Consider the following 24,901-nt stretch of genomic DNA (forward strand, 5'->3'; position numbering starts at 1 on the left):
TCCATCATCAATCTTAGCACTATTCTGAAGGTTATAACAGATGGATTAGTTCATATTGTTGTTAATTGTCCAAATTTCATTAAAGAAACATACCAGGAAGAGCAGGTAGCTTGTTGCTGGCACAGCGGCCAGGTGGGGTTGGCCTACGGATTTGCTTGAGCTTGTCAATCTTCAGGTTCTCCAGCCTCTTCAAAGCCTGTGCAGACATTCCTATTGTACATCCTAAACCTCCCGACTCCCCTCCTCCTCCTCCGCCTGCTACTCCATCCTCCAACACCGTGAGATCCTCCAGACTGCCTGCTGCGTTCAGGTTCATCTCCACACCACTGTCGTTGTTGTTGGCGCTCCCCAGTGGAGAACGTTCGCTACTGCAGGATGATTGACCACCGGGGCTTGGCTGGGACTTCTGCAAGAAAGAGTTATGTAATGCGATGTCAGGTATTCTTCAAACTACAGACAACCCTATTGAAATGGCAGAAATATTATATGTAATTTGTACCCAATGGGATAAAAATACTACAGATGTGATGCTTTTAACATCAAGGCCATGTTTATTTTCTTATTTTCATATTTAAAAAGGTGCAGTGAGCGATTCTGGAGAGCGCTTGATGTCAAAATTACTTTTTTGTCAAAATCAGCAAATATCTTCTCACTATCTACCTGTCCATACTGTTTGTGTGCTGAACAGTATGGATCTGGTGTTAATACACAGCCACAGCTCTGTAAATTAGTATGTAAACAAAGGGTATGCAAACAGAGGGGTCCCGTCTAAGCTAGCAACATGCTAGTTTACAGAGCCTAGGCACACAGTTGAGGACAGGTAGCGGATCATGAGGAGATATTCACTGATTTTTGACAAAAAGTAATTTTGAAAACAAGCTTTCTCTAGAATCACTGACTCCACCTTAAAATGTAACTCGAAGGCCATACATAAAATGTATACTGTAACTCACCATTACATTCTCTGGAGCCAGCAGTTTGCAGTCCTCCCTGCGCGTCTCCTCTTTCTCCAGCAGCAGTTCAGAGCCTCCAGGGGTCATGGCTGAACCAGGGGGTCGAGGGCCTGTGTCTCCACGGTGTTTCTTGGTGATGTGGGCTTCAGGGCCGTGCACTGTCTTCACATGTTTACGCAAAGAGCTTGGATCTGTGTAGCGCTTAGTGCAGCCGGGGATTTTACATACATAAGGTTTCTGTAAAAGAGAAAAGGCATCTGTCAATAAACATGATCTTGTTTGTGTGTGTAGTCTCTCATATGAAGTTCTTTGAAGTTCTTGCCCCAATACAAAACAATGTCAGTGTACTTTTCTTGATTTCTATACCTGACATTATGGAAATCCAAAATAAAATAAATAAATAGAAAAAGTATGTTTTAGTCAGTTATCACTGTTAGTAATGTAAAAAGACAAGCCAGCAAATTAATTAAATTGTCAAGCTATTGTTTAAACTAGATCATTTTCCAGTGGTGTATATTCTACAGTACCTCATTGGAGTGAGTTCTGTTCTGGTGCTTGGCCCGATCTGAGGCGTTGGAGAAGGCCTTGTTGCAACCTTCATGTTCACACACATAAGGTTTCTCTCCAGTGTGAGAGCGCAGGTGGGTCTTCAAATTCTCCAGGCGAGAGTAGGCCTTATTACAGCCTTCAAACTGGAACAGAAAAATGACATAATGTTATTTAAATGTCTCACTAAACAAAACTACTTTTTTTTTTTAAATCAAATTGAATTTACAAGTCATTTTTGCTGAAGAAAGTTCTGGTGAGACAGGATGATACATGTAAATATAACAATGTACATAGACAGAGACTAAAGATACACTCACAGTGCACTTGTGTGGCTTCTCTCCTGTGTGTCTGCGCATATGAACCACCAGCATGTACTGGGCTTTGAAAGGCCTCTGTTCTCGAGAGCACTCCTGCCAGTGACACACAAACTCCTTCTTTTCTCCGTGGATGTGCTCATTGTTGATGTGCTGTTGAGTAAATACATAGGGTGATTCCTTAACATTCAAGTGGCATCCTGTATTGTTTCCCCTGCTATTTATTTGTATCTCCATTCTACAATATCTATATCTATGGGATTATGTATCTCTTACGTGAACCAGCTGTTCTTGTGTGTCAAATTCCTTGTCGCAGCTCTCCCAGTGGCAGTTGGTTTCATAGATGGCCTCTAGTTCCTGCTTCCCATCATCCTTGTCCAAGTCATCTCTGCCATCCAGCAGACCCATGAGAGGGTCCTGAAGAAACATAAAATGTACACACCAGAAGTTCATGGATCAAGTTATATCTGATGTAATCAACTACATACAAACAGACCAAGAAATCTGCAAAACTGTTCTTTTTTTGCATGCTGTGACTGGTGGCAAATATTCAGTATTGCGCATATTCATTGTCAAACATGTTTAACAAGATAAGTTTGTTTGATGTCAACTCAGTGTTCTTATCTTGACTCCATTACAGTTTGACATATGACACAGTCAAATGCTTTAAAATTCCTATTTGACGACTGAAGCCCAAACTAAAATGAAAACGAGTAAAAGTGAAAACCTCTCATCAGAATGAGGCCGTTGCATTACCTGTGTGCCAGTGGAAGAAGGACTGGCCACGTCTCCCTCCGATCTCTCCTCCAGACTCTTCATATTCATATTCATGTTCATGCCATCCATCACACCTCCCAGCCCGGGCTCTGTTTTCATCTACAAAACAATAACACACATCATATCAACCCAGTTTTTATTTAGCTGATTTAAATTCTGACAGTGAATTGTTTATAACTTCTTTGTAAAGTGAGTGAGAAATAGCCGTTTTACATGTCCATGTTTGGGTGCAGCGTGGAGCCGAGGATTGTGGGGGGGTAATCTTGAAGCTTGGCAGGAACCAAGAGGCGTCCCCCCGCCTCCTCCGTACATGGAACCTTGTTGCCTGGACTGACAGTTTATATTGCTGGAATAGCCCAGGTGAGGACTGTGGAGTAATAGTAGAAACAATAATATGACAATTATAGGACAATACAAACAGATGGAACTGGTGCCATATTCAAATAATTAAAAAAAAAGAATACAACCCATGGGCAATTTGCTGAAATTTTAAAATATGTAAAAAAAAAAAATATTTATCAAAGGCCCGGAAACACATGTTCAGATTGATTCCTTTCAATATGGAATATGAAACTTTCTTATTATTTGCCTAGTGTGTGTGTGTGTTCATATGTGTAAATACCCATTCACCCTATTTGCTGAGTAATTGGCTGGAAAGCTTACAGCTACCAAGTTGGGAAAACAAGCACAGTTGAACTGGTGAATTTCTCCAACATTTTGATGTATTCTTTAATATCTTATTGCAGTTCACCTGCATTTGCTGTCAGTGGTGGATTCAGGAATGCAATCACCTCACATTCAGACTGACTGTTTTTTGTTTGTTTTTGAAGAAGAAGATGAATGGTGGGTGATTATTATTATTGTGGCCAACAATGTGGCCAAATGAGGGAAGAGAAACAACAACCTTTTTTGCCTTAAATTAAAACGTTGTAAAAACTATTGTGGGGCTATTTTAAAACAAGAGAATGTACAGCAGATACTTAAAATGCAAAACCTTAAATGTTAGACTTAATAAGTTTAAGGTAAATAGATATGCTCTATTGCTGAATTTAAATATTTTTTTTGATGAATGTCTTACCTCATGGCGCTCACAGACAGGTGGCCATAAGAACTGGCTCCGTTGGGGTTACAGCGAGCGTTGACAAAGGCCACCAGGGAGTTGGGTGACGTCCGGATGACTGTCTGCAGGTCCACACTGGCATCAGACAGAGGAGAGATGGACAGAGCTCTCTTCTTACTCAGCTTCAGGATGGAACGAGGGGTGGCAAACCTCGAACCTGTGGGAAGAAATTGATGATATTAAAAAAACATTTTTAAGAGACAAGATTTATACATAAAGAAAATGTTGGGGAGTGTTACGTTAACCTTACCATCTCCTGAGCCAATCTGATCTGAGCCATGCTGCATCTGGTTGAAGTTGTGATGAGAGGACATCATGTTGTTCTGGCTACAGTAGGGGGTGCTGTTGCCACCTGTTAGATAGTAAAGCCAGACAGAAACACTGAAACATAGCGCTCAATGCAAGGGTCCACATTAACTTAAGTGAGGCAGAGAAAGGAGTTATGGGTCACTCTAATTTACAGTGTGGCCATGTTTTAAAATATAAGCTACACATCATCTAAATAACTGCTGATTTAGTTGGGCAAGAATTGACAGCTACTTGCATTGGGGTTGACCACACAACAATCATGTCGATGGAAGTTTTAAATGAAACATAGCATTTCTGAAAAATTGTTAACCATTCAGGGAGGTTCGAAAGTAAAAGCCACACTTTTTTATTTTATGCTTTGAAAGTTCTTATTGTTATTCTTCTTTTGCGTATTAACGTTGTTTATATGTTATCTGTGCATGTAAAGTTTCCTTGGATTACTAACAAATAAAATGTATTATTATAATTTTAACTATGATTTCAACTTAATTTGAACTACAGATTAAACAAGAGGTCCTGCAAACATAAAATATTAAATTAGTGAATCTTAACATGAATACTGAACAGATTCCAGGTGGTTAACTGAGGTAATTTAGATGAGTCCAAGGCAAGCTGCTGCACACATGTTGGTATCTCAGCACTACAACCGGCCTTCTGTTGATCTTTCCTATTGTAGAAAAATCAAGGTAGTCCTCTGTTTGTTTCTGACTCAGTCTCTCAGGTATCTCTAAGCCCCAAATCAGTAGCAGCTGTGAGCTCAAGAAGACGTAAGAGATACTGTGACTCACTCTCGCTGTGCTGCATACCCCGGTGGGCCATCATACTGTGTGGCGGTGGGGCCTGGGGGGGCCTCATGTATTGATCCATGCAGTGGCTGAGCCCCTGTCCCGGGCCTGAGCCGTGACTCATACCGGGGGATATGGGATTATACATGGAGCGGCAGTCCTGGGGAGGGCCGGTGAGGAGCGGGGCACGCATCGAGGACGCATCACTATAGGGAGACTGGTCTGACGGGCCGTGTCTGCAAAAATATTAAAAAAAACATGGTTATGGATGATAGAAAATCATTTCTTCAATTAAAAGTCATGGGGGAGTCTGTTGTTATGATTACTGCCTCTCAATGACTCTTAAGATCCCCTGCTCCTAATGAGGAACCAATTTGGACTTGAAAGAGAGAGATTTTAAGTGGAGCGGGGGTCCGCCACTGAATGACTTATTCAGTGGCAGTAGATGACGCAAGAAATACATTTAAGAAAATAACTGAGCATGATGAAATTTGAAAATAAATAAACAAATAATACTATCTTATTTTGTGTTTCCTGTGTCACTTTTTGTCCCAAATAAGGTCATGCTAATGACATTTTCTATAAATACCATCTTATCATCTATAAGTTAACGCATTTATAGTAACCCCTACCAACCAAACTAGAGAAAGAAAGCTCCACTAACTTTATTCTTGTGATGTCTCTTTCTCAACACTAGATGGGGTATGGCTCTTATCTTGCTCTGAACATTTTGGAATCTGAACTCATCTGGGTTTTCCCCCGACCAACCAAACTACAGGAGAAGGAAAGCTCCACTGGAAAACTTTCCAGCCCTCAACACATTTTTCTCTGACCTTTCTTCGGTCTCACTGGTATATTCAAAATCTATCTCTCCCCCTGTTCTTTTTTTCTCTCTCTCTACCTCTCTCTGTCCCTCTCGCCCCTCTCCTATTAAACAAAAAGGGGGCAGACTTCATCCATCCACCTTCTACTCCTAAATCGTCCTTTCAGATCTTTAATTCTTTCACCACGACGTGTATTCCACACAGGAGCTTAATCTGTCCACTCTAATCCACTGTGCTGGTCCCGTCCCCCCCGCCCCCTCCCCTAGTCCTGAATCTACCTCCCATTCTCTTCTCCCATTCATCCCTTCTGTTCTACTTCTCTCTCTCTTCTCTCCCCTCTCTCTCTCTCTCTCTCTCTCACTTTCAATCTCCTCTTCCTCTGTCTTTCTCTGTCCTGCCAGGCCACCTTTCTCTCCATCTCTCTCCGTCTCTCCCTCACTCCTCCCTGGGTAACCTGAGCAGGGCGCGAGGCAGTCATGCAGAGCGCAGCGGGGCCTGGTCAGCCTGTAATTAGCAGCTGTCAGAGAGAGGCCGAGTCCAGCCGCAACCTGGGTGGCATGGGGAAAGGGAGGGAGGGAAGGGGGGAGGAGTGAGGGGCCGAGCTATAGTACTGTGTGTCCATAACAATTGCAGTGACTGCGGGACCTGGGGCTTCTGTAACCCTTGTCGGAATATCTGTGTGTTTGTGTGTGTGTGTGTGTGTGTGTGTGTGTGTGTGTGTGTGTGTGTGTGTGTGTGTGTGTGTGTGTGTGTGTGATTTTAAAATAGGAACTTTTTCTGAGCCTCCAACATTACAATAGTATTATTTCAACTTGATAAATAAGGACTGTTGGGATTATGTGGTTGTTTGTTACTAAAATGGCCATAAAAAAACATTAAGGGGAGAGGAGTAGCTGTGGTTGCAGAGCAGAAAAACGTTACAAAACAAGTGTCCAGAATTTGAAGATATAATTTAAATACACGTATTTGCTGTCGAAGAGTAAAATGAAAATGTAATATGAATCTCAGCATTAAGACTGGAGGGGAAAACAGTTGGCTAAGGTTTGGTTAAGTACTGGTCAGTTTAGAGATTTTTGCTGTTTTGCTTCCGTAACATATCTTCTTTTATCCTAGTTTGAATATAAGGTCCAAAATGTACATTTAGGTGTTTATTTTGCTAAACCTTGTCTGTTTGCGTATGTAGCTATATTTCTCCTATACAACCATCTTTAAAGACCTTATCTCAACATTAGTTATTACAATACTCTGAACTACAAATCTCAACTTCTAAAGGAATAACATCAACTTGACTTTCCATAGTAATTCTTAGCACTATTCTGAAGGTTATTACATAAGGATTTGTTCTTATGTTGTTAATGGTCTGATTTATGATACATTTTGTTTTAAAAAATATGCAGATTTCTATATATTTTTTCTGTGCTTTGTATTTTTTTATTTATAAAATTGAAATAGGCTATATCCAAAATCTATTCTGTAAAAACTTGTATGTTGTAAACATTTTTAAAAAGATTTTAAAACTGGCTTCATCCAACATTTAGATTGTTGTTTTTTAAAAAGATGCAAGTTACGCATAATTAGTTAGATATTGCCAAATTTGCATATTTATTTAAACATTAATGAAAAAATTGTAAAATAAAATATAATGGTTTTTAATGTAGGCTAAGTTATCAACTGTCAACGTTTTATGAAGAAATCTATAAGTTAAAAATATTACCCTATTCACCTGCCGTGTCTCACTTTAAATTTTTTTAATGAAGCCGTATTATTGACACGATGTCATCCCTTTACAGAAAGAGAGAACAGCTATTTGGTATTTTTTACAAGGGGGTTGCTAATGGTTTGTGCCGGAGCTATTTCTTGGCAAGGAACATATCTGTCAACCCACGCAATAGAGACGATGGGCTGACAGATGAACTGTTGTTTGTCAAAAAATAGCTCCAACATGTCGGCCTGCGTTTATGTGCTGGGCTCATATATATATTGAGCGATATTTGTTTTCACAGATATAATGTTACAGTCACCATGAAATAGTTTGTCTTCCATAAAGCATTTGACAACTGTGAAATGTCCAACTTTGTACGTCTGTATCTCGGTCGCAGTTCGTTGTCAAAAATTCAAATGGATCTTAAAAATAAAAAGTCGAATGTACACAGGCTCAACACTTAACTCCCCCCTGAGATTCTACAGTTCTACGGTTGTGTTCTTGTATATATGTCAAACAAACAAAAAATTAACTAAATAAAATAATTAGTATAGAGCATGTCAGCTTACAATTGTTGGTCGGACTATTTCTAAAGTGTGGACAGAGGCATTCTTTGCAGCCGCAGAGTAATGAGTGAGGACGTAGTAGCACATGCTAACTGCTGTCTGTCTTACCCTCTGGAGGGCTGGCTGGGTGAGGTCTCGTAGTGATACAGCCCCTGGTGCGGCTGCATGTCCACTGGCATTGGAGCGCAGAGACCTACTGCTCCCCCTTACACCCTGGACCTGAAACACACACACAGACAAGGACACGGTTAGGGGTGAAGAGAGATAAACCAAATAAACTCAAACCAAACTAAACTAAACCAAAGAGCAAAGACAAATAGACAAAAACAATTGGGGTTGGAGGAGAAAAAAATAATAATATAGGACTTGAATAACAGAATAAAACAAAACAAGCAAAACAGTTCAAGCGCAAAATAAGCACTCTTACTCTGAAAAGTTTGAGTCATACAACATAGCTGCTATGACAGCACTTGAATCCATTATTTACATAAAAGAAGAAATGTTTAAACCACAGACGAAATACAATAATAAAAATTCACCAGTAAAAGTCCTGCATTTAAAATGATACTTCCGTTATTTAAACATTTTGTAAAGCATCAAAAGCAGAAGCACCAATGTTAATGGTGTTAAAGCATACAGGGATTCATATTATTAAAGAAGGTTCTACACCTGCTTTAGTCAATCAAATTGTATTTGAAAAATTTGAAGTCTCATAACATTGAAATCATTTGGAAAGAAAAACAAAAGTGTACTGTAATTACAATTTAACTAGAATGTAAAACATTGCATTACAATATGAGATACAGTATACAAGTGAACTGCAACTTGTCGTGAATTCAGATTTTAAATTTGAATTGGAGCAGAGAAACCTTAACGCTCAATGGTTAAATACAGCACAACATCCATTAGTATTATTCCCAAATGGATACATTTCTGCTCTGGAATCTGGACTCGTAAACGTAACTTAAAAATACTTACTAATACACACTACAAATTAGACAAAAAGCCCTGTGGCAAAAACAGTGAACTTGGCCATAATCTCTCTTCTATAAACAGAGTCGTGCACCTCAAACCCATGCTGACAGAGAATCTGAAGCACCTTCCCATCCCGGTAAATATAGCCATCAACAAGGGAAAGATAGACATAAAAAGAAAAATCTGGGGTTTAAAATACAAATAGTTTAGAGATGTTTGCAACACAAACAGAGGAAAATGAAAGTAGAACAAAGAAGCGTTTTGTACGACACACATTGAGGTGGTATCTTTCAACAAGAGTTAATGTGTGTCAGGTAATTCTAGCTGAGAGATCTTAGGATGAAGCACCTGCTCATTACATCCAACCACATCAGTGCAGGTACTAATAGCCGGGACTTAACATGGTTACCGAGGTAATTAGGACCAACACATTACTGTACACGCTGATGTCATAGCTACCACAAGCGGAGAAAATCACCAAAATGCTTTCATATAAGTCTTTTGATATTTGTTTATAATGTTGAAAAATTTGTCAACAAACTTTTTCACAACCCGTTATTCTTAGCCATGCCTGTGTTAATGTGTCTCTATTCTTGTGTTTTCATTATTTTGAATATGGAATTTCCGAAGCCATATTTTAAAAAAACAGCAACATTATTTGTACCAATTGATGAAAAAGAAAAAAAAACAATTAACACATCTGACTGCCTGGCACCGTTTTCTGTTCACTCTGCACTTTAATCCTAGTCGTGCAAGTTAAATCAAAACATCACATTGCTTTGCTGTTCATGTGACAAGTGTTCACAACCCAAACTGGTAAAGCTGCTGCAGATGAAAGCTCTGCGGTTTGAGTGTGACAGGTTGCCAGGCCTGTTATGTAGTAGCGCAAGTGTTAAAAGGGCAGTGGGGACCTATTTAAGCCCACAAGCCACCAGGGGGATTTGGAACGCAAAGTTAGCGAGTGGCTAAATGATGAGGGCGGTCCGGGGCTAATTGCACACACACAGAGCTGCCCTGGGATGTGTGTATGATAATGAGCCGGAAGCGCTAAATAGAGATCTCGCCCAGCGCCTCAGCTGTCCAGAACCAATAAATACCAAGAAGGGGGTCGCCACAGAGACTGACTGACACACACACACTCACACATAGTGACACACCTGTCAGTCTCGCCAGGGGGTAGCATAATAATCCACTGGCCACCATGTCTACAAAAATGCGTCTGTGTGTGTGTGTGTGTGTGTGTGTGTGTGTGTGTGTGTGTGTGTGTGTGTGTGTGTGTGTGTGCGTGTGTGAAAGAGTGAGTGTGACCTAATATACCCAAGCAGTTTGTACTGTCCCAGTGGCAGGTGCATTAGAAGGGACTTTTGGGAGACAAGTGTATTTGCAGTGTGTGTGTGTGTGTTTGTGTGTCTGTGTGTGTGTGTTGTGTGTGTGTCAGAGAGGGTGTGACATGATAAATAGTGGTGTATCTTGGAATAAAAGTGAATAATGTATGAGACCACCTGCGCATACGCTGGCTGGAATCTTTGGAAAAATATGTTTGCGAGTGTTTCTCCAGGGAATGAGGCAGCGAGCGAGTGTGTGAGTGCTTCTGTTGGAGCTCCAAGAGCACACACTCAACTGTGTGTTGTGTGATACATTTGCATGATACATAGCTTCTGCTCAAATCCAGTAAATTACTGTAAAGTAGATGCAAACATAGAATAAATCAACCGAATAAGTGTTTGCAAAGTCTGAGAATCCCAGTCTTCTAAAAATGATAAATTATATTAAAAAAAAATTATGTACGTAATGAGGAAACTTTCCTTAAGTTCCAAAACATTCGCTACTCAAAAAACGAGACATGCCTTAACTTTCCTGACATTCAATCAATACCTGGATTTTTCCCTAACCTTAACCATATCCGTATTACTTTGGCTGCTATACAGAGACGTAGGAATTCCTTCACTGCGGATACAATTTTGCAAGTGATAACAATAAATGCATGGATACATTTCTTGCAGAAGGTATTTGCACACTACAAATGGAAAACATATAGTGGAAACAAGATTATCTTCACATAATTCCACATCTTTGAATATCTTTATAATTATTACTATTGTGCAATACATATTTGATATTTTGTCTTATTCTTACTGATGACCGCCAAGAAAACATTAACAAATCCCATGTATGGAATGGCTAAAAAACATACATCTACCATATTCCTACATGAATGTATATACAGTAATGTGCATCTGTGCAGCATGATGATTCCATATACACACAGTGCTGACACAGGTGTTGTGGCATTGTTCTATTTAAGTTCAATATTTTGTGAGAAACTCTCAGGGAGTTTCGCTCCCCGGTGTAATTTTGTGGAGCTGGGTTTTAGAGGGATGGCGCAGGAGAAGCATATTAAAAACCCCAAGGCCATGAATCAAACGCCTAACTAAACAAGTCAGCTCTACTGCGGGAACCGAGAGGCTAAGGATGAGGACAGGATGTACAACCACTTTCTACACCCAAAACCTCCTCATTCAACTACTCCAGGTTCACAGCACTGCAACATCACCACTCCACATGAGTACCACAACTTAATCCCACACAATTACTTTGTCCTCAACAATCATCAACCAAACATATGATGAACCCATTGAGATACTATAGTGTATGGCAGTAACAGCAGTACTGAATGAATACCACTGTTAAAGGGGCACTATGGAACTTTTTCAAATTCCTTGTGAATAGCAGCTCCAGTGTCGGTAAAGTGAGCTTCAGCGATGCGTAGGGCTGCAACTAACGATTATTTTGATAATCGATTAATCTGTCGATTATTTTCTTGATTAATCGATTATTATTCGATTAGTGTTTTGGTCCGTAAAATGTCAGAAAATGGTGAAAAATGTTGATACATTTTCCAAAGCCCATGTTGACGTCCTCTAATGTATTGATATGTCCAAAACACACTGATATTTCAGTTTACTGTCATAATAGGATTAAAGAAACCAGAAAATATTCACATTTGAGAAGCTGAAATCAGAGAATTTGGAAAAAATGTATTAAAAAATTACTCTAAACGATTAATCGATTATCAAAATAGTTGTCGATTAATAATCGATTCGTCGATTAATCGTTGCAGCTCTAGCGATGCGTGTTCTCATGACGTCAGCACAAGCGAGCACTGGCCAAAACAGTGATACACGAGACGGAAACGGTGCGATATACCAGTCCTTATGATAGATGAGGTAAGTTTTGTTGACCCGTTTGTTTATTTTAGTTTGACAAACGTCATGATTCTGACACAACTTCTCTAGCTGTTGTGGCTAGCCGGTTGAGCTTCTTCTTCCTCTGTGCAGAAACATCACATCCTTTGGATTCTTTCACTGAGAAATCCGACCCCGTTCCTTTTCATATAAATGAGTGTACTATGTGTTTTAGGCAACAGATAAAGATGGGGAAGGTCTCAATTGAGTTGCATGTTTTTTGGATTTGCAGCTAAGGAATATTTTCATTATTGATTAATCCATGATTTTTAAATAAATGGACCAATCGATCAGTCTAAAAAGTAATGTCTTAACTCCTAATTGAATTGACTGAAAAATATATTAGACAACTAATTATGTCAGTTTTTGAAAAAATAAAAAATAAAATGAAATCACCAGTAGGATCACATCCTGTATGTGTATGAGGATTCTTAAGTGACCTTTATAATGTCATCAATAGAAGACAACTTCCATATGTTGAGCATACCTGTGAGGGACTGCTCTATTTTCCCCAAAGAGAAAATCTCATTACGTTGGATGGTATCCTGGATGGATGATATTAGCTGAGCTCAATAACTGGATATTTTTAAACAAGCCCAGGAAGTCCTATACTGTGGTCTAGCCTAATACATTTTCCTTTTTTCCGTCTTACCTACTTACTCACCCTACCAACACAGCTTACCACCAAACATAAAATATGATTCTTCCTATAGTGAGCTATTACTCATGTACTGTCAGAAACAATCAACCGCTGCGCTGCAAAGACCCAACCAGAAAATGCTGATACAAACTCCATGGAGATTCCTCTAACAAATTAGATGTCGGATTAAAGCAATAAATTACCCCCTTACTTAAATCACTCGCTCAACAGTTTTTGTAAATATTCTGTGATAAAGGTATGTTACTTTACCTCACTTAAAGTAAGCCTACTGGACAATAGAAATGCTAAAAACACATTGTTACAAAAGCACAAGTAGTAAAGAGTCCATAAGTCAGTGACCATATACAGCAAAATCCATCCAATCAAACCAAAGTTTAATTGGTGGTAACACTAGCCAACGTTAGCCACTCTAAGTTGCTGGTTATACCAGACCAAGTACGTCTGCAAGTGTATTGAATTAAGCTGAGTTGTGATTTATTGCTTATGACCTCAGCTTTCCGACGTTAAGAGGAATACTATGTTCTTACTCTTTTAAAAAGTGAAACAGTCTCGCTTTGAGAATCCAAACCACTTGTAGATTTAATTTCAACCTTGACAGAAACGTGGCTCGCTGAGAATGTTAATTTAGTTTTAGTGATTTTCTAATGACATTAGAGTGAAATATAATCTGAGCTTTGACTCAAGCAAAATCGACACCATAAGCTTCACAAATGCAGTAGTCTACTTAGGAGACTAAAAAGGCCTTAAGTGGCCTTTTTTTTTTCTAATGACCTTTGGTGAGCGTTTGTCCCACAAACCTTAAGTTCTCAGGTGATAGTTTTTTTTATTTGCGGTACACAAAGAGAAACCTTGTTTAGCTGTGCGCGGTTTGGCCATTTGTGACATTCCCATAAAGCGACAGTCCTCCTCCCTCCTTGGAAGTCTCCAGAGGGGGGACAGACATTTCCACAGGTCACTGGTTGTGTCAGACAAAAGACCTGATCCGGGCCCTGCTTCTTACGCTCCTCTACTCTTGGGAGTAACTCTAAACTGGGGCTCACACATGCACCCCCCCTCCCCGGCCAATGTAGCAACCGGCATTTAATGTCAACCCCTCTCCTCTTAACCTCATTTCTCTGCTGGTCTCAGATGGGAATGTGAGTAGATGCAGTCCAGTCTGCAGTATGTGTGTGTTTTCTAGCTTGTATGTTCACTGAATAAAGTTATTACTTAGACAAAACTGGCCTAAATTAAACTTAACACACGTCTTTTGGAACATGTCCTGCAGTGTAAACAACACCCATCTGAGATTATTTTGTCCCCTCCCCGCCCCCCTTACTTTCCTCCTCCCATTCTACTCCTCTTTTCCATTTTCTCTGCGTCTCTATCTCCAACTATCTCCTGCTCTCTCTCTCTCTTCTCCCCCGCTGCCTCCACCCTCTCCCTCATTCCCTCTCTCTCTCTCTCATTCCTGCTCTTGCGACCTCTCCCTCGCCCCTCCCCCCGCCTTGGCGGAGCTAAAGGAGTCGAGGTGGGTGTTCTCTGGCTGTTATGACTTGAGAGACGATAATGGCAGCTATAATGTAGCCAGCCGTTCCTGATGTGGCTGGGCTTGTGGGGGATTCTGTTGTGTTAGGGCTGGAGACGGAGCGAGTGAGGGAAGGGGGGGGGGAGATGAAGGCGGGGCTCCTGGGCCCTCAGCCAACCACAGTCCAGATTCTACCTCATTTTGTTTTTTATTTCTTCCTCCTTTCTTTCTCTCTCTCTTTCTCTCTCTCTCTCTCTCTCTCTACACACACCCACCCACCCTGTTGTTTTCCTTCGGTGGTAAACTTTGTTTTTAAAATTTGGCCTTTGTTTTTGTAACCCCTCCACCACCCAACGCAGACTCTCCTCCTTTAGCTGCTTTGCCCCCCCCCCCCCCCCCTCACACCCCACTAACCCCCCCCATGTTTTTTACCCCTTTTACCCAGACTCTGTGAATTCCTCACAGCTGCCGTAATGTGATGGGGGCCAATGGTGTGACCAGCGAAAGGCCACAGGGCTGGAGACATCGCTGTAATGTACGATAAGCCCTTACTCGCTGACCTGCTGCAGGGAAGATTAATGTCATATCTACTTTGAGTTGGATTCGACCTGCTTTAATTCCCGTCCAGACAAAACAGATTTCTCAGAATACCTTACAAAATGAAGCATCATCGTGAAGCAGTATTTACGTTGGCATCTGAACTATACCGCACAGTACAATAAAAGTTATGTTTGTGGATCGTACTTCATTTTTGGGAGCCTATACTTTTTACCTCATCAATTGATCTTGAGTATCAACTGTGTTTTGCAATCTTTACACTATCATTAACCTTTGCACTAGGAGGGTCCATGGCCGAATTTTGAAAAGATTGGTCTAATGCAAAGCAAAAAAGTGGAGCCATAGGTCATTACATTGATGGAACCACAATCTGTCCGTTTGATGGTTTCACAAACATACGTAATTTTTGCCATATCATGTTTTATATAAATATACAAATTCCACACATATAATCTAGCCTCATATTGTGGATATAGTATTTCATATAAGAGGGGAACAAATACATTAAATATATCAGTAAACTTGTTATTAATGCAATGTAATCAAAATCGAACTAATAATAAAACGTCAAACAGATTAGCTAAATGGTAGTGTCATATTAACCCCCTTGATAATGTTTCCATCAAAGTAAAAGGCATGCTGATTTGAGTGACATAACAAAACTACTACTAATGAGTATGTGTTCAAAGGGGAGAAGAGCACATTTGGCAGCTATGTTTGAGAAAGAAGAATCCCCTGAAGCCCTAAACTAATGTTTACCAGACATGGCTGCGTGGTTTAATACAGTCAACACCATAGCCCGGGACTTTTACCCCCACCGATTCACACCTCGCGTATCCCTCCACTGTAAACTGTGGGCTGAGGAAAGCTGTGGTGCTGATGTCTCACTGCTGGGCTTCTCACCTTGTCGAAAATGGCAGAATGAAACGCTGATCCCTTGTTGCTACACAGCCGGAGTGACTGATGACAGACGTATGGGGGCACGAGAGGTGCAGCTCAACATGTTAGACAGACAGACAGACAGACAGTGGGAGCGGGCCAACCGAGCACAGTAGGGAAGACAAGCGCAAACAGAGCAGAAAACAGCTCCCGATTGAGCCTACATTGAATTTTTTTTCTTCCCAGTTTAGACAATCTGCTGAAAGCCAATGCAATATTCTTAATTCAACATGAAGTTATGCTCTAAACAGCAGTAGCATATAAAAAGATGTACACGCTCTACTATCATGAATGAAGATTGGAGAAGAGCAAGGAAGGTATAAGGTACTAGCAAAATACACTGACAAATGAAATACACAGTACAGAAAATCTCCAAAATGTACACCAGCTTCTTTTGTAGCCACATGTAGAGCAACACACCGCCTCTGCTGCTCAGCTATGATTACTGTTTTACCGCTTTTGTAACAGCTGGCTTGATCAGTCAGTGGCTTGATGGTGTTTGTTTTAAGATTATAGGAGTGGTTCACCTCTCCTTGTTTTCATTTCGCCTGCACAAGCAGCGTTTTGTACGGCCGCTCGGTAGCTGAGCAGCTTCACTTGCAGCAGATGTTTAACATTTTGTCACTTCGGGGGATTTCAACCGACATCTTTTTTTACGGAGAGGACAGACACAGTGGTGCTGCCAAAGTGTGTGAGAGTGTCCCCTTCCTAATTTAGCCCCCCCCCCCCTCCCGAATAACCTAATATTCTATCACACAAGGCTCCACAATCCCCACTTTTCTCTCGGTCCTCTTTCTACTCCAGGCCGCGGCCACCCACCCGCCTTACTGCACATACCTGTGGTTTCCTGTAGGCCTACCCTGCTCCACTCCGCTCCTCTCTCCTTACCTCACACACACACACAGACAGACACACACACACACGCATGCACGCAGACGCACACACACACACACCTTCCCTCCCCTTTATGTCTACCATGCTGTATTGAACGCCTATCGTCTTGTCTTTCCCTTCTTCTTCTTTTACTACTTCCAGTAGTGTGTGTGTGTATCAGGTAGGTAGTAATGCCCCGACCACAACTATTTCTTTGAACTCCTTTTAAGGAGGAGAAGTGGAGGAAACCGGGGGTGGGGGAGAGAGAGAAGAAAAAATAGAAAGAGAGAGAGAGAGAGAGAGAGAGAGAGAGGAGGATGGATGGATAAAGCAGATGAGGAGAGGTTGATTCACACACACAGCTGGCTTCCAGCTGTAGACTGAGGCGGTGTGCAGAAGTGCTCCATCTATAAACAACTAGGAGCCCAACCCCCATTTAAAAAAAGAAAGATGAAAAAAAGTAGTTTTGTCATTGTAACCAGTTTCTACAACACTCCCGGACATCACACCCGTTGCTCTTTTGCTCCCATCCTTTCAACCAGCTCTACGTCATTTTGCTCTCATTTATTCCCCCACTCTACTCGTCACTGTCTAGTAGGCTACACTGTCACAGTTGTATTACAAATCTTCTCCGGTCAATCATCTCCCCGACACCTACAAAAGGAAAAATGTCCTCAGTAGATGAAATTCGACGAAGCCGGCGGCTGCACACGGCAATCGGGGACCCTCACCACCATGCAGGGGGAACAAAAACCAGATAATAATCTGTTGGGTTTATAGAAAGACCGCAGTGATTATAAGAAAAATAATAATCCTAACAGTCTTGGGTGGGCAGGCGATATTTATAGCGGGCCTGCTGCTACTTATATTCCTTAGCTGTATAACACAGCTGGAAGTGAGGGAGGAGACAGAGGAGGTGGAAAAAACTTGTGAGGAAAAAGAGACAGAGGAGAGAGAGAGAGACTGAGGGGCTCTGGGGTATGTAGGGAGAGAGAGAGAGAGAGAGAGAGAGAGAGAGAGAGAGAGAGAGAGAGTGTGGGGGCGGATACCTGACGCATGTGTGTGTGTGTGTGTGTGTGTGGCGCTGAGAGCAAACCAGACAAAGAATGGCAGAGAGAGAGACATAGGCAAAGAGTGCACTACATGAGGCTGTTTAAAAAAAAAATTGTGTTAAGTTTATGTGTGTGTGTGTGCGCGTGTGTTTGTGTTCTGTGTGTGTGGGAGAAAACCGCTGCGCAATCCCCACAGAGGACGGCAGCAGCAGCAGACAAGGCCTTCAGGGCCACCAGACGAGCGCAGCAACCACAGCACTGAGAACCTCGCACAGCGGAGACACAGGGAGAAATATGACACAGGCGACATAACCATGAATTGGAACAGGCACAGGATTAAATGGGAGGGAAGGGGCCACTTGAATATTTTGGACGGCTAATTTCTGATTACTGGGCTTTTGTATCAGGGTCTGAAAAGTCTTTGTGGCTGTGCATGTGAACAAAGAGAACAGTAATAGGAATAGATAGGAAGCAAGATATTGTTGTAATGTGTAGATGTAAAAGGCAGGGTCAACCTCAGAAAGATCAATGTATATGTATGACCAATCAAAGTTTAGGCCTACATATAATGCAAATTCAAAGTGGCCATGTTTTAAACGCAAAGGTGTGTCATGTTCCACAGCTAGGGGGGCTCACGTTCAATACAACAAGAAAAGACAGAGTTTGATGATGCCATGAAGTTGCCCGAGATTACGGGAACAGCTTCTGCGAGAGAATGCGCAACAGAGGCTAAGGCATAATCTGGGTCCATCACGATGGCCAAAAAACAATACAATACAAGAGCAAGCAGCTGCTCTCAAATCAGGTGAACCTGGAAACTTGTACCTTTATCACTCCATTTTGAACCGATTGATCTTGCATAGGCAGATGTTGCAGTTTGCAAGTCCATGTTTCAATAGTGACCTCTTGCTGCCAATTAGGGCTGACCGTGTGCAAAACAAACCTGAGCTGCAACAAACTAAAGTCTAACTGCACAGACTGACAGTATAAATGTGTGTATGGCAGACATCATATTAAATCAAAAACCCTTATGAATCTATTTTATCTTCACATCAGAAGTAAATTATATTGTTTGACATATGAAACCAGTATATCTATCTCTCTCTGTTTTCAGCTCCCTTTCCCTCTCCAGCATGTAGGCCTTGTTTAAACTTGTCACAGCAGCTGAACACACATGTGGAGACATGTCTTCATCAACTCACTGTTGTATGACTTCACGTGCACGCCCCTGAGTGTGTGTGTGTGTGTGTGTGTGTCCGCCTGTACACCCCCGCGATCCGGGTCACTGTATTATACACCATTGTATCATCACTTTCACGCTTGTGCTTTTTTCCTCCACTTGCCTGCCATCCCTCTTACCTCCATCTTTTCAACTCCCACCGTCTCTTCCTTAAACCTTTGCACAGTTTTTCCACTCGCCTGTTGCCCTGTGTTCTTGTGAAATTTGCAATAACTTTAACATTGGAGACAACACATGCTCTCCTCCACGGAGAATGTGCTCCGATTCGTCTCAGTCTACAACTCATCTCAATTGCTTGCCCACTGGGAATCTGCAGTGAACTATAAATCTCATGTGGGAACTGATGACGGCTGCCATCTGAAGACAGGTTTGTTGATGTAAACAGTACAGGGATTAAAATGACGCTCTTCTTTTTTTCAGTCAGCATGCCATTAACTTGGAAAAAAACAACAACTTGTCAATTTACACAGTGGCCAAATGGCAGAGCAACTATTTTGTATGGTTCTCACTCTGACATATACAGTAAGATGTGCCCTTCTCTTGTGTGGTCCTCCTCAGAGCTGCTGACTTCATAACTAATACATCACAGGCGTTTAGTTTAATACCCAGATGTTGGTAAGGGCAAGGCATCCGGGGCCTGCATTGGCTTCTAATTGGCAGGGTTCCCTAAGCTGATGTTTGGGGCTTAGCATGTGACTCACTCAGACACATGCACACACACATACACACACACACACTTTCATTGAACGAATGAAAGGCTAGGCTGGGGTCTGACAGCACAGCAGGCTCACATGCTCTAAGGAAGAGACGAGTCATGGCTGTCCAGAAGAGTGCCCAGAAAACTAAACAAACAGACAACTCTCTCTCACACACACACATGCACACACACACACACACACACACACACACACACACACACACACACACACACACACACACACACACACACACACACACACACACACACACACACACACACACACACACACACACACACACACACACACACACACACACACACACACACACACACACACACAGTGTTATGTCTTTAAGAATAGATATCCCAAGTAGCAGCAATTATATCTGACAAGCTTATTCTAGTGTGAAAAAATATGCATACTACTACCCAAGAGAGGTATGAACAGACAGACAGACAGATACAGACAGACACAAATTAGCGGGGGTGAGGATTAGAGAACTAGACTGGCAGAAAGCTCCTGCAACAATGTCTCTTAGTCACGATAGCACATCCACACAAGCAAGAGGTGTGTGTGTGTGTGTGTGTGTGTGTGTGTGTGTGTGTGTGTGTGTGTGTGTGTATGTGTGTGTGTGTGTGTGTGTGAGTGAGAGTGAGAGTGTGACTGTGTGAGCGAGAGAGAAAAAGAGCCTTGAGTTTCCCACCAGGGCTGTAATTAAGTGGCATTAACATAACTAAAAGGCAACAAATCAGCTAATCAGGTGGCTGTGCATTGGAGCGGGCTAAGGAGCTCACACAAACATACACACGGACACACACAGGCACACACACACACACACACACACACACACACACACACACACACACACACACACACACACACACACACACACACACACACACACACACACACACACACACACACACACACACACACACACACACACACACACACACACACACACACACACACGCACATCATGGCTGCTTGCACACAGTCTCTCAGACAAATAAAATTACTCTTATTTCAGCCAAATGTAATGTTTTGCTCTCAAATAAACAGAGGCACCAACTTAAGAGATCAAAAACATATGAGGAATTTCGACAATCTAAACCGCAGTCCATTTCACTTGATTGTGAAATCAATCCTCAAGTTGGGAACATGTTTTAAAGAACGGTCTAATTTGTAGTTGCGGTAAGACCCCACACACACACACAAAGAATGTCCTCAGCAGTTTTTTCTCACGCATTATATCTTATAGAAACGGGAGCACCGCACCTTAATCAGTGACAAGATTTCAGACTGACCACAGAGCTGTCACTCAACCTTTCTCTTTTGATTCCTCTGAGCAGCCACTTGTTGCTACCGTGTACACAAGTCAACCACCACTTGTTCTTCACATTAACAAAAAAACTCAAAGGATGGAGAACATAATCTGGCTGTGAAAAAAGAGCTGAGTCAGGGAACTGGAGACGAGCAGTCTTTGCAGGGCTTTAGTTTGAAGCGTGTTTGTGTTGATCTGATTCCTATGCATCGTGCACAACTGACAAGTGATTAATTATCGCACGTAATATAAACAACTGGTTTTAAAGCGTTACCAAATATATTAGCAAATGTTTCATTTATTGCATTTGACATGTTTGATAGGCCTTACATATACTGGGTTTGTTTGCAATGGGAAAAGGGTACATTTGATTTGAAATACTGAATGTGAAGTTTAAGAATGAGCATCAGACGCCAGATTTATCTACTGGTACAAAGAAGGCTTTTAAGCTGGACTCTGTTTTAAATTTAAAATGGTGAATAGTATTTTCCTAGCTTTTCGCAGGACACTGCAAAATTGCACTTCTCAGCCGTGGAACCAGACCCTTGGCATATCCTTTTTTTATCTAGCAAAAAATAACCAGTTTCGGAAGCCTCAAAGCATGTCCACACACAACCAATATTAATCTGCGTTACTGGTTTCCATTCACATTTAAAAACTGGCCAGATTATGAGTTCTGAGTGCTTGCCTGAACGCTGCCGTTTTGATCCAAAAAAGTGTAGGAGATGTTTTGCAATCACAGAAGCTTTCTGCTATTTGTGCATGTAAACACTGATCCTATCTCGTGCATGAGGAAGGGGCTCCCTCTCACTGTGTCTCAGCCCTAAATTCCAGTCTGTATCTCCATGCAGTGCTCAGTGATGCGCAGGGAGCACACACACACACACACACACACAACACACACACACACACACAACACACACACACACACACACACACACACACACACACACACACACACACACAACACACACACACACACAACACACACACATACATACACACACACACACACACACACACACACACACACACACACACACACACAACACACACACACACACAACACACACACATACATACACACACACACACACACACACACACACACACACACACACACACACACACACACACACACACACACACACACACACACACACACACGTAAACACTCGCTCGCTCGCTCCCAAACCCAGACCCGAACATATAAAGGCAAACAGTATACAGAACGTACTTAAGTATACAAAAAACTGCCACACAGACACTGGGAAGACATGTATGTCGTAACACAGGCCCAGATGTACACATATACGTATAAACAAACAGACAAACACACACACACACACACACGGAATTGAGAGGGTGGCGGTTGGCCTGGATGACCCAGAGACCTGAGGTGTTGAACACAATAAGAAAGGGCACAATGTACGTCAGCAGCTTGTGAATAGCTCACTAAAGACAGCACGCACAAACACACACACACACGCACAAACAAAAACACACACACACACACACACACACAAACGAACATCCCATTAGACAGGTTATTTATGCAAGATTTAAAGTGAGTCTACGTAACTTTAGCTTTTTTTCTCAGCGGCATGTAGGATCTATTTAAGTGCCGTGGGACTTTCTTGTCCAAATTAGTTCTCAACCAATCTCCCAACCATTAATCAGTCATCCTGTGGTATCCTATATCCTATAACTCTTCATAACTGTCCTGTGTTTACGACTTCATGTGGTTTTAAGGGCACCTTTTTAATTATTTGGAGTGGAATTTGAGTATCATTGTAATTAACGTGTTCTGGGTCTATTACACTGCTAATGAGTAGACAGACACAATACAGTTTGAATAAATCCACTGTCATGGAGCCTGCCTAAGAACCCATGTATCCATACTATCATGCGATGCCATTCATATTTTAATAAATAAAAAGGCTCATTACATTAAAATGATTTAAAAAAGAAATTGAGCTTTTGGAAATGTAAAGATAAAAGGAAGGCAGGGAGAGTACACATTTACCACTGTTTCCTGTAGAGAGAGAGAGAGAGAGAGAGAGAGAGAGAGAGAGAGAGAGAGAGAAAAAAAAGGAGGTAGAGTGATTCACTTGAGATGGAAAAAATCTGGCGGCAGTAATGTGCAGCGCCGGACGATTTGCAGTCTGTGTGTGGCATTCATGCTCTCCTTTCTCTGTTACAAAAGGAGGGATGGGGGGAATCAGAAGGGATAGAGAGAGAGAGAGAGAGAGAAAGACGGTGGTGGATAAAATGAGTGACAAAGCAACTGAAGAAAAAGCTAGTTGATGGAAGAGGAGAAATAGAAAAAAAAGAGAGAGAGAGAGAGAGAGAAAGCAGTGTCAAGCGGCACTATGCTTGAGCAGTCCTTTTGACTGAGGAGAGAGGGACTGGAGCACTATTGTTGGAATCCCATTCCTCACTGTATTGTCCGACCTTATCAATGCAGGGTCACCAGGAACAATGGCCGACGCTCACATAAGTTCTCATTTGTTCACAGTGTCAGTGCCGGGCGGCCAACAGAAGACACAGGTGTCGGATCTGTAAATCATTTGAGGAGTCCAGGAAAAATGATATGACACTCGCGGATTATGCATTGCTTCTCAATAGGCATCATTATAGGGTTATAATGAGCACCGCTTAGCCTGTGAAACCATTGTATGATATCTTGTTTGGCTCTAGAGTGAGCTTTCAAAAAGTTTTACTGTAGTACCCGTGGTGAATTCATTGGGGTTAGCTTTGTAAAATCCTCCATATCAGCCCTCGACATGGTACTATTATGTCACTAGCTAACCGTTAAGACGCTGGCTTGGTCTGTGCCGTTATGGGTCAACTGGAAAAAGATTCCAACACAAATGAGCTGAAAGTGGCTGAAAGTTGCTTAAAGGGGGCATATTGGCACCTATCACAGTAGTTTTGGAAAATACTTTGGGGTCAATAAATCGATTAACCTCCTGCATGGCCTAGTCAAGTTTAACCTGCAGCTTGACTTAACTGTGCATGTACACATACTAATTGTGTGTAACAAATTAGATGAATAGGGTTGAGAAGACGTGGACATTTAGGAGGCCTGATGAAGGGAACTATTGAGTTGCATCATGGGAAATGTAGGATCCAGTGTTTTTGGCACTTATGCTAGAAAGCTAAAAGTCTTGTTTAACTAAATCGCTAAAAAAGTATATTTTTTGCTTGATGATTTTATTCATCATAATAAATATTTCGGCTAATTAGTCTGTGGACAAAAGTACTCATCGAAAGGATACTTACATAGTTCCACTAGTAGAACCTCCAACAAACTGGATGTTATACTGTAAAATACCTCAAGTGACAATAAACAGTGGCTGGGGCTAATGTAATATTACGTAACATGTAAGATGGATCAGTTTGAATTCCTTTGGTGCCTGTAAGAGTCCATGTCACTCAAGGCCTACAAAAATGAAAGAAAAATATTCCACCTGTACTGAAAAAAAACTATACCCTCTCCTCTTGGGACACCAGACGTTTCTTATTCATTACCGGCAATAAAGGCCGATAAAGAGAAAGCTTTCTAGCCCTTCTTCTGCCTCCTTCACTCCCTCCAGCTCTTCACCGAGAGAACAGAGAGAGAGAAGGGGATGAATCGCTCAGATGGGCTGAAAAGGTTAAAGTCTAGCCGAGGGGTTGGAGTTCCTGCGTCTGCCAGGGGCACCTGAAGAGGGCCAAACATTTACCGGCAAAGAAAAGATGGGGGAAGAGGGGGGGGGAGGGGGGAATAAAAATCAACAGCCTTCCCCCCGAGAGCTGCGGGGTCCGCGGTGAGTGGCGGTGTAGGGCCCTTGGAGAGTTTGTCTTGTAATTGAGTCAATTGTTGACCCCCTCTGTTCAGCCTGCCTCTGCAAATCATGGGGAGGAAAGGTCCTGCCGAATCAT

The 24,901-nt window shown here is 41.8% G+C and overlaps 1 protein-coding gene across 2 annotated transcripts in view; it reads right to left on the reverse strand.

Moving 5' to 3' along the window:
* Window positions 1-24,901, reverse strand: part of gli1 (GLI family zinc finger 1) — a 53,100-nt gene that overhangs the window by 4,985 nt on the left and 23,214 nt on the right. Inside the window, exons 2-12 of one of the 2 annotated variants that reach the window (XM_080026901.1) lie at window positions 8,008-8,118; window positions 4,811-5,043; window positions 3,964-4,065; window positions 3,672-3,870; window positions 2,807-2,960; window positions 2,573-2,692; window positions 2,093-2,233; window positions 1,820-1,969; window positions 1,481-1,645; window positions 960-1,190; window positions 94-406 (exon numbers count right to left, since the gene is read on the reverse strand). In XM_080026901.1, coding sequence (XP_079883027.1) covers window positions 94-406; window positions 960-1,190; window positions 1,481-1,645; window positions 1,820-1,969; window positions 2,093-2,233; window positions 2,573-2,692; window positions 2,807-2,960; window positions 3,672-3,870; window positions 3,964-4,065; window positions 4,811-5,043; window positions 8,008-8,078 — 1,879 coding nt within the window. In that variant the 5' untranslated portion in view covers window positions 8,079-8,118. Of the gene's footprint in view, window positions 1-93; window positions 407-953; window positions 1,191-1,480; window positions 1,646-1,819; window positions 1,970-2,092; window positions 2,234-2,572; window positions 2,693-2,806; window positions 2,961-3,671; window positions 3,871-3,963; window positions 4,066-4,810; window positions 5,044-8,007; window positions 8,119-24,901 lie in introns of both variants that reach the window. The other variant, XM_080026900.1, reaches the window with a different exon arrangement.

Source organism: Ammodytes marinus, assembly GCF_949987685.1.
Source record: "Ammodytes marinus genome assembly, chromosome: 4".
NCBI lineage: Eukaryota > Metazoa > Chordata > Actinopteri > Uranoscopiformes > Ammodytidae > Ammodytes > Ammodytes marinus.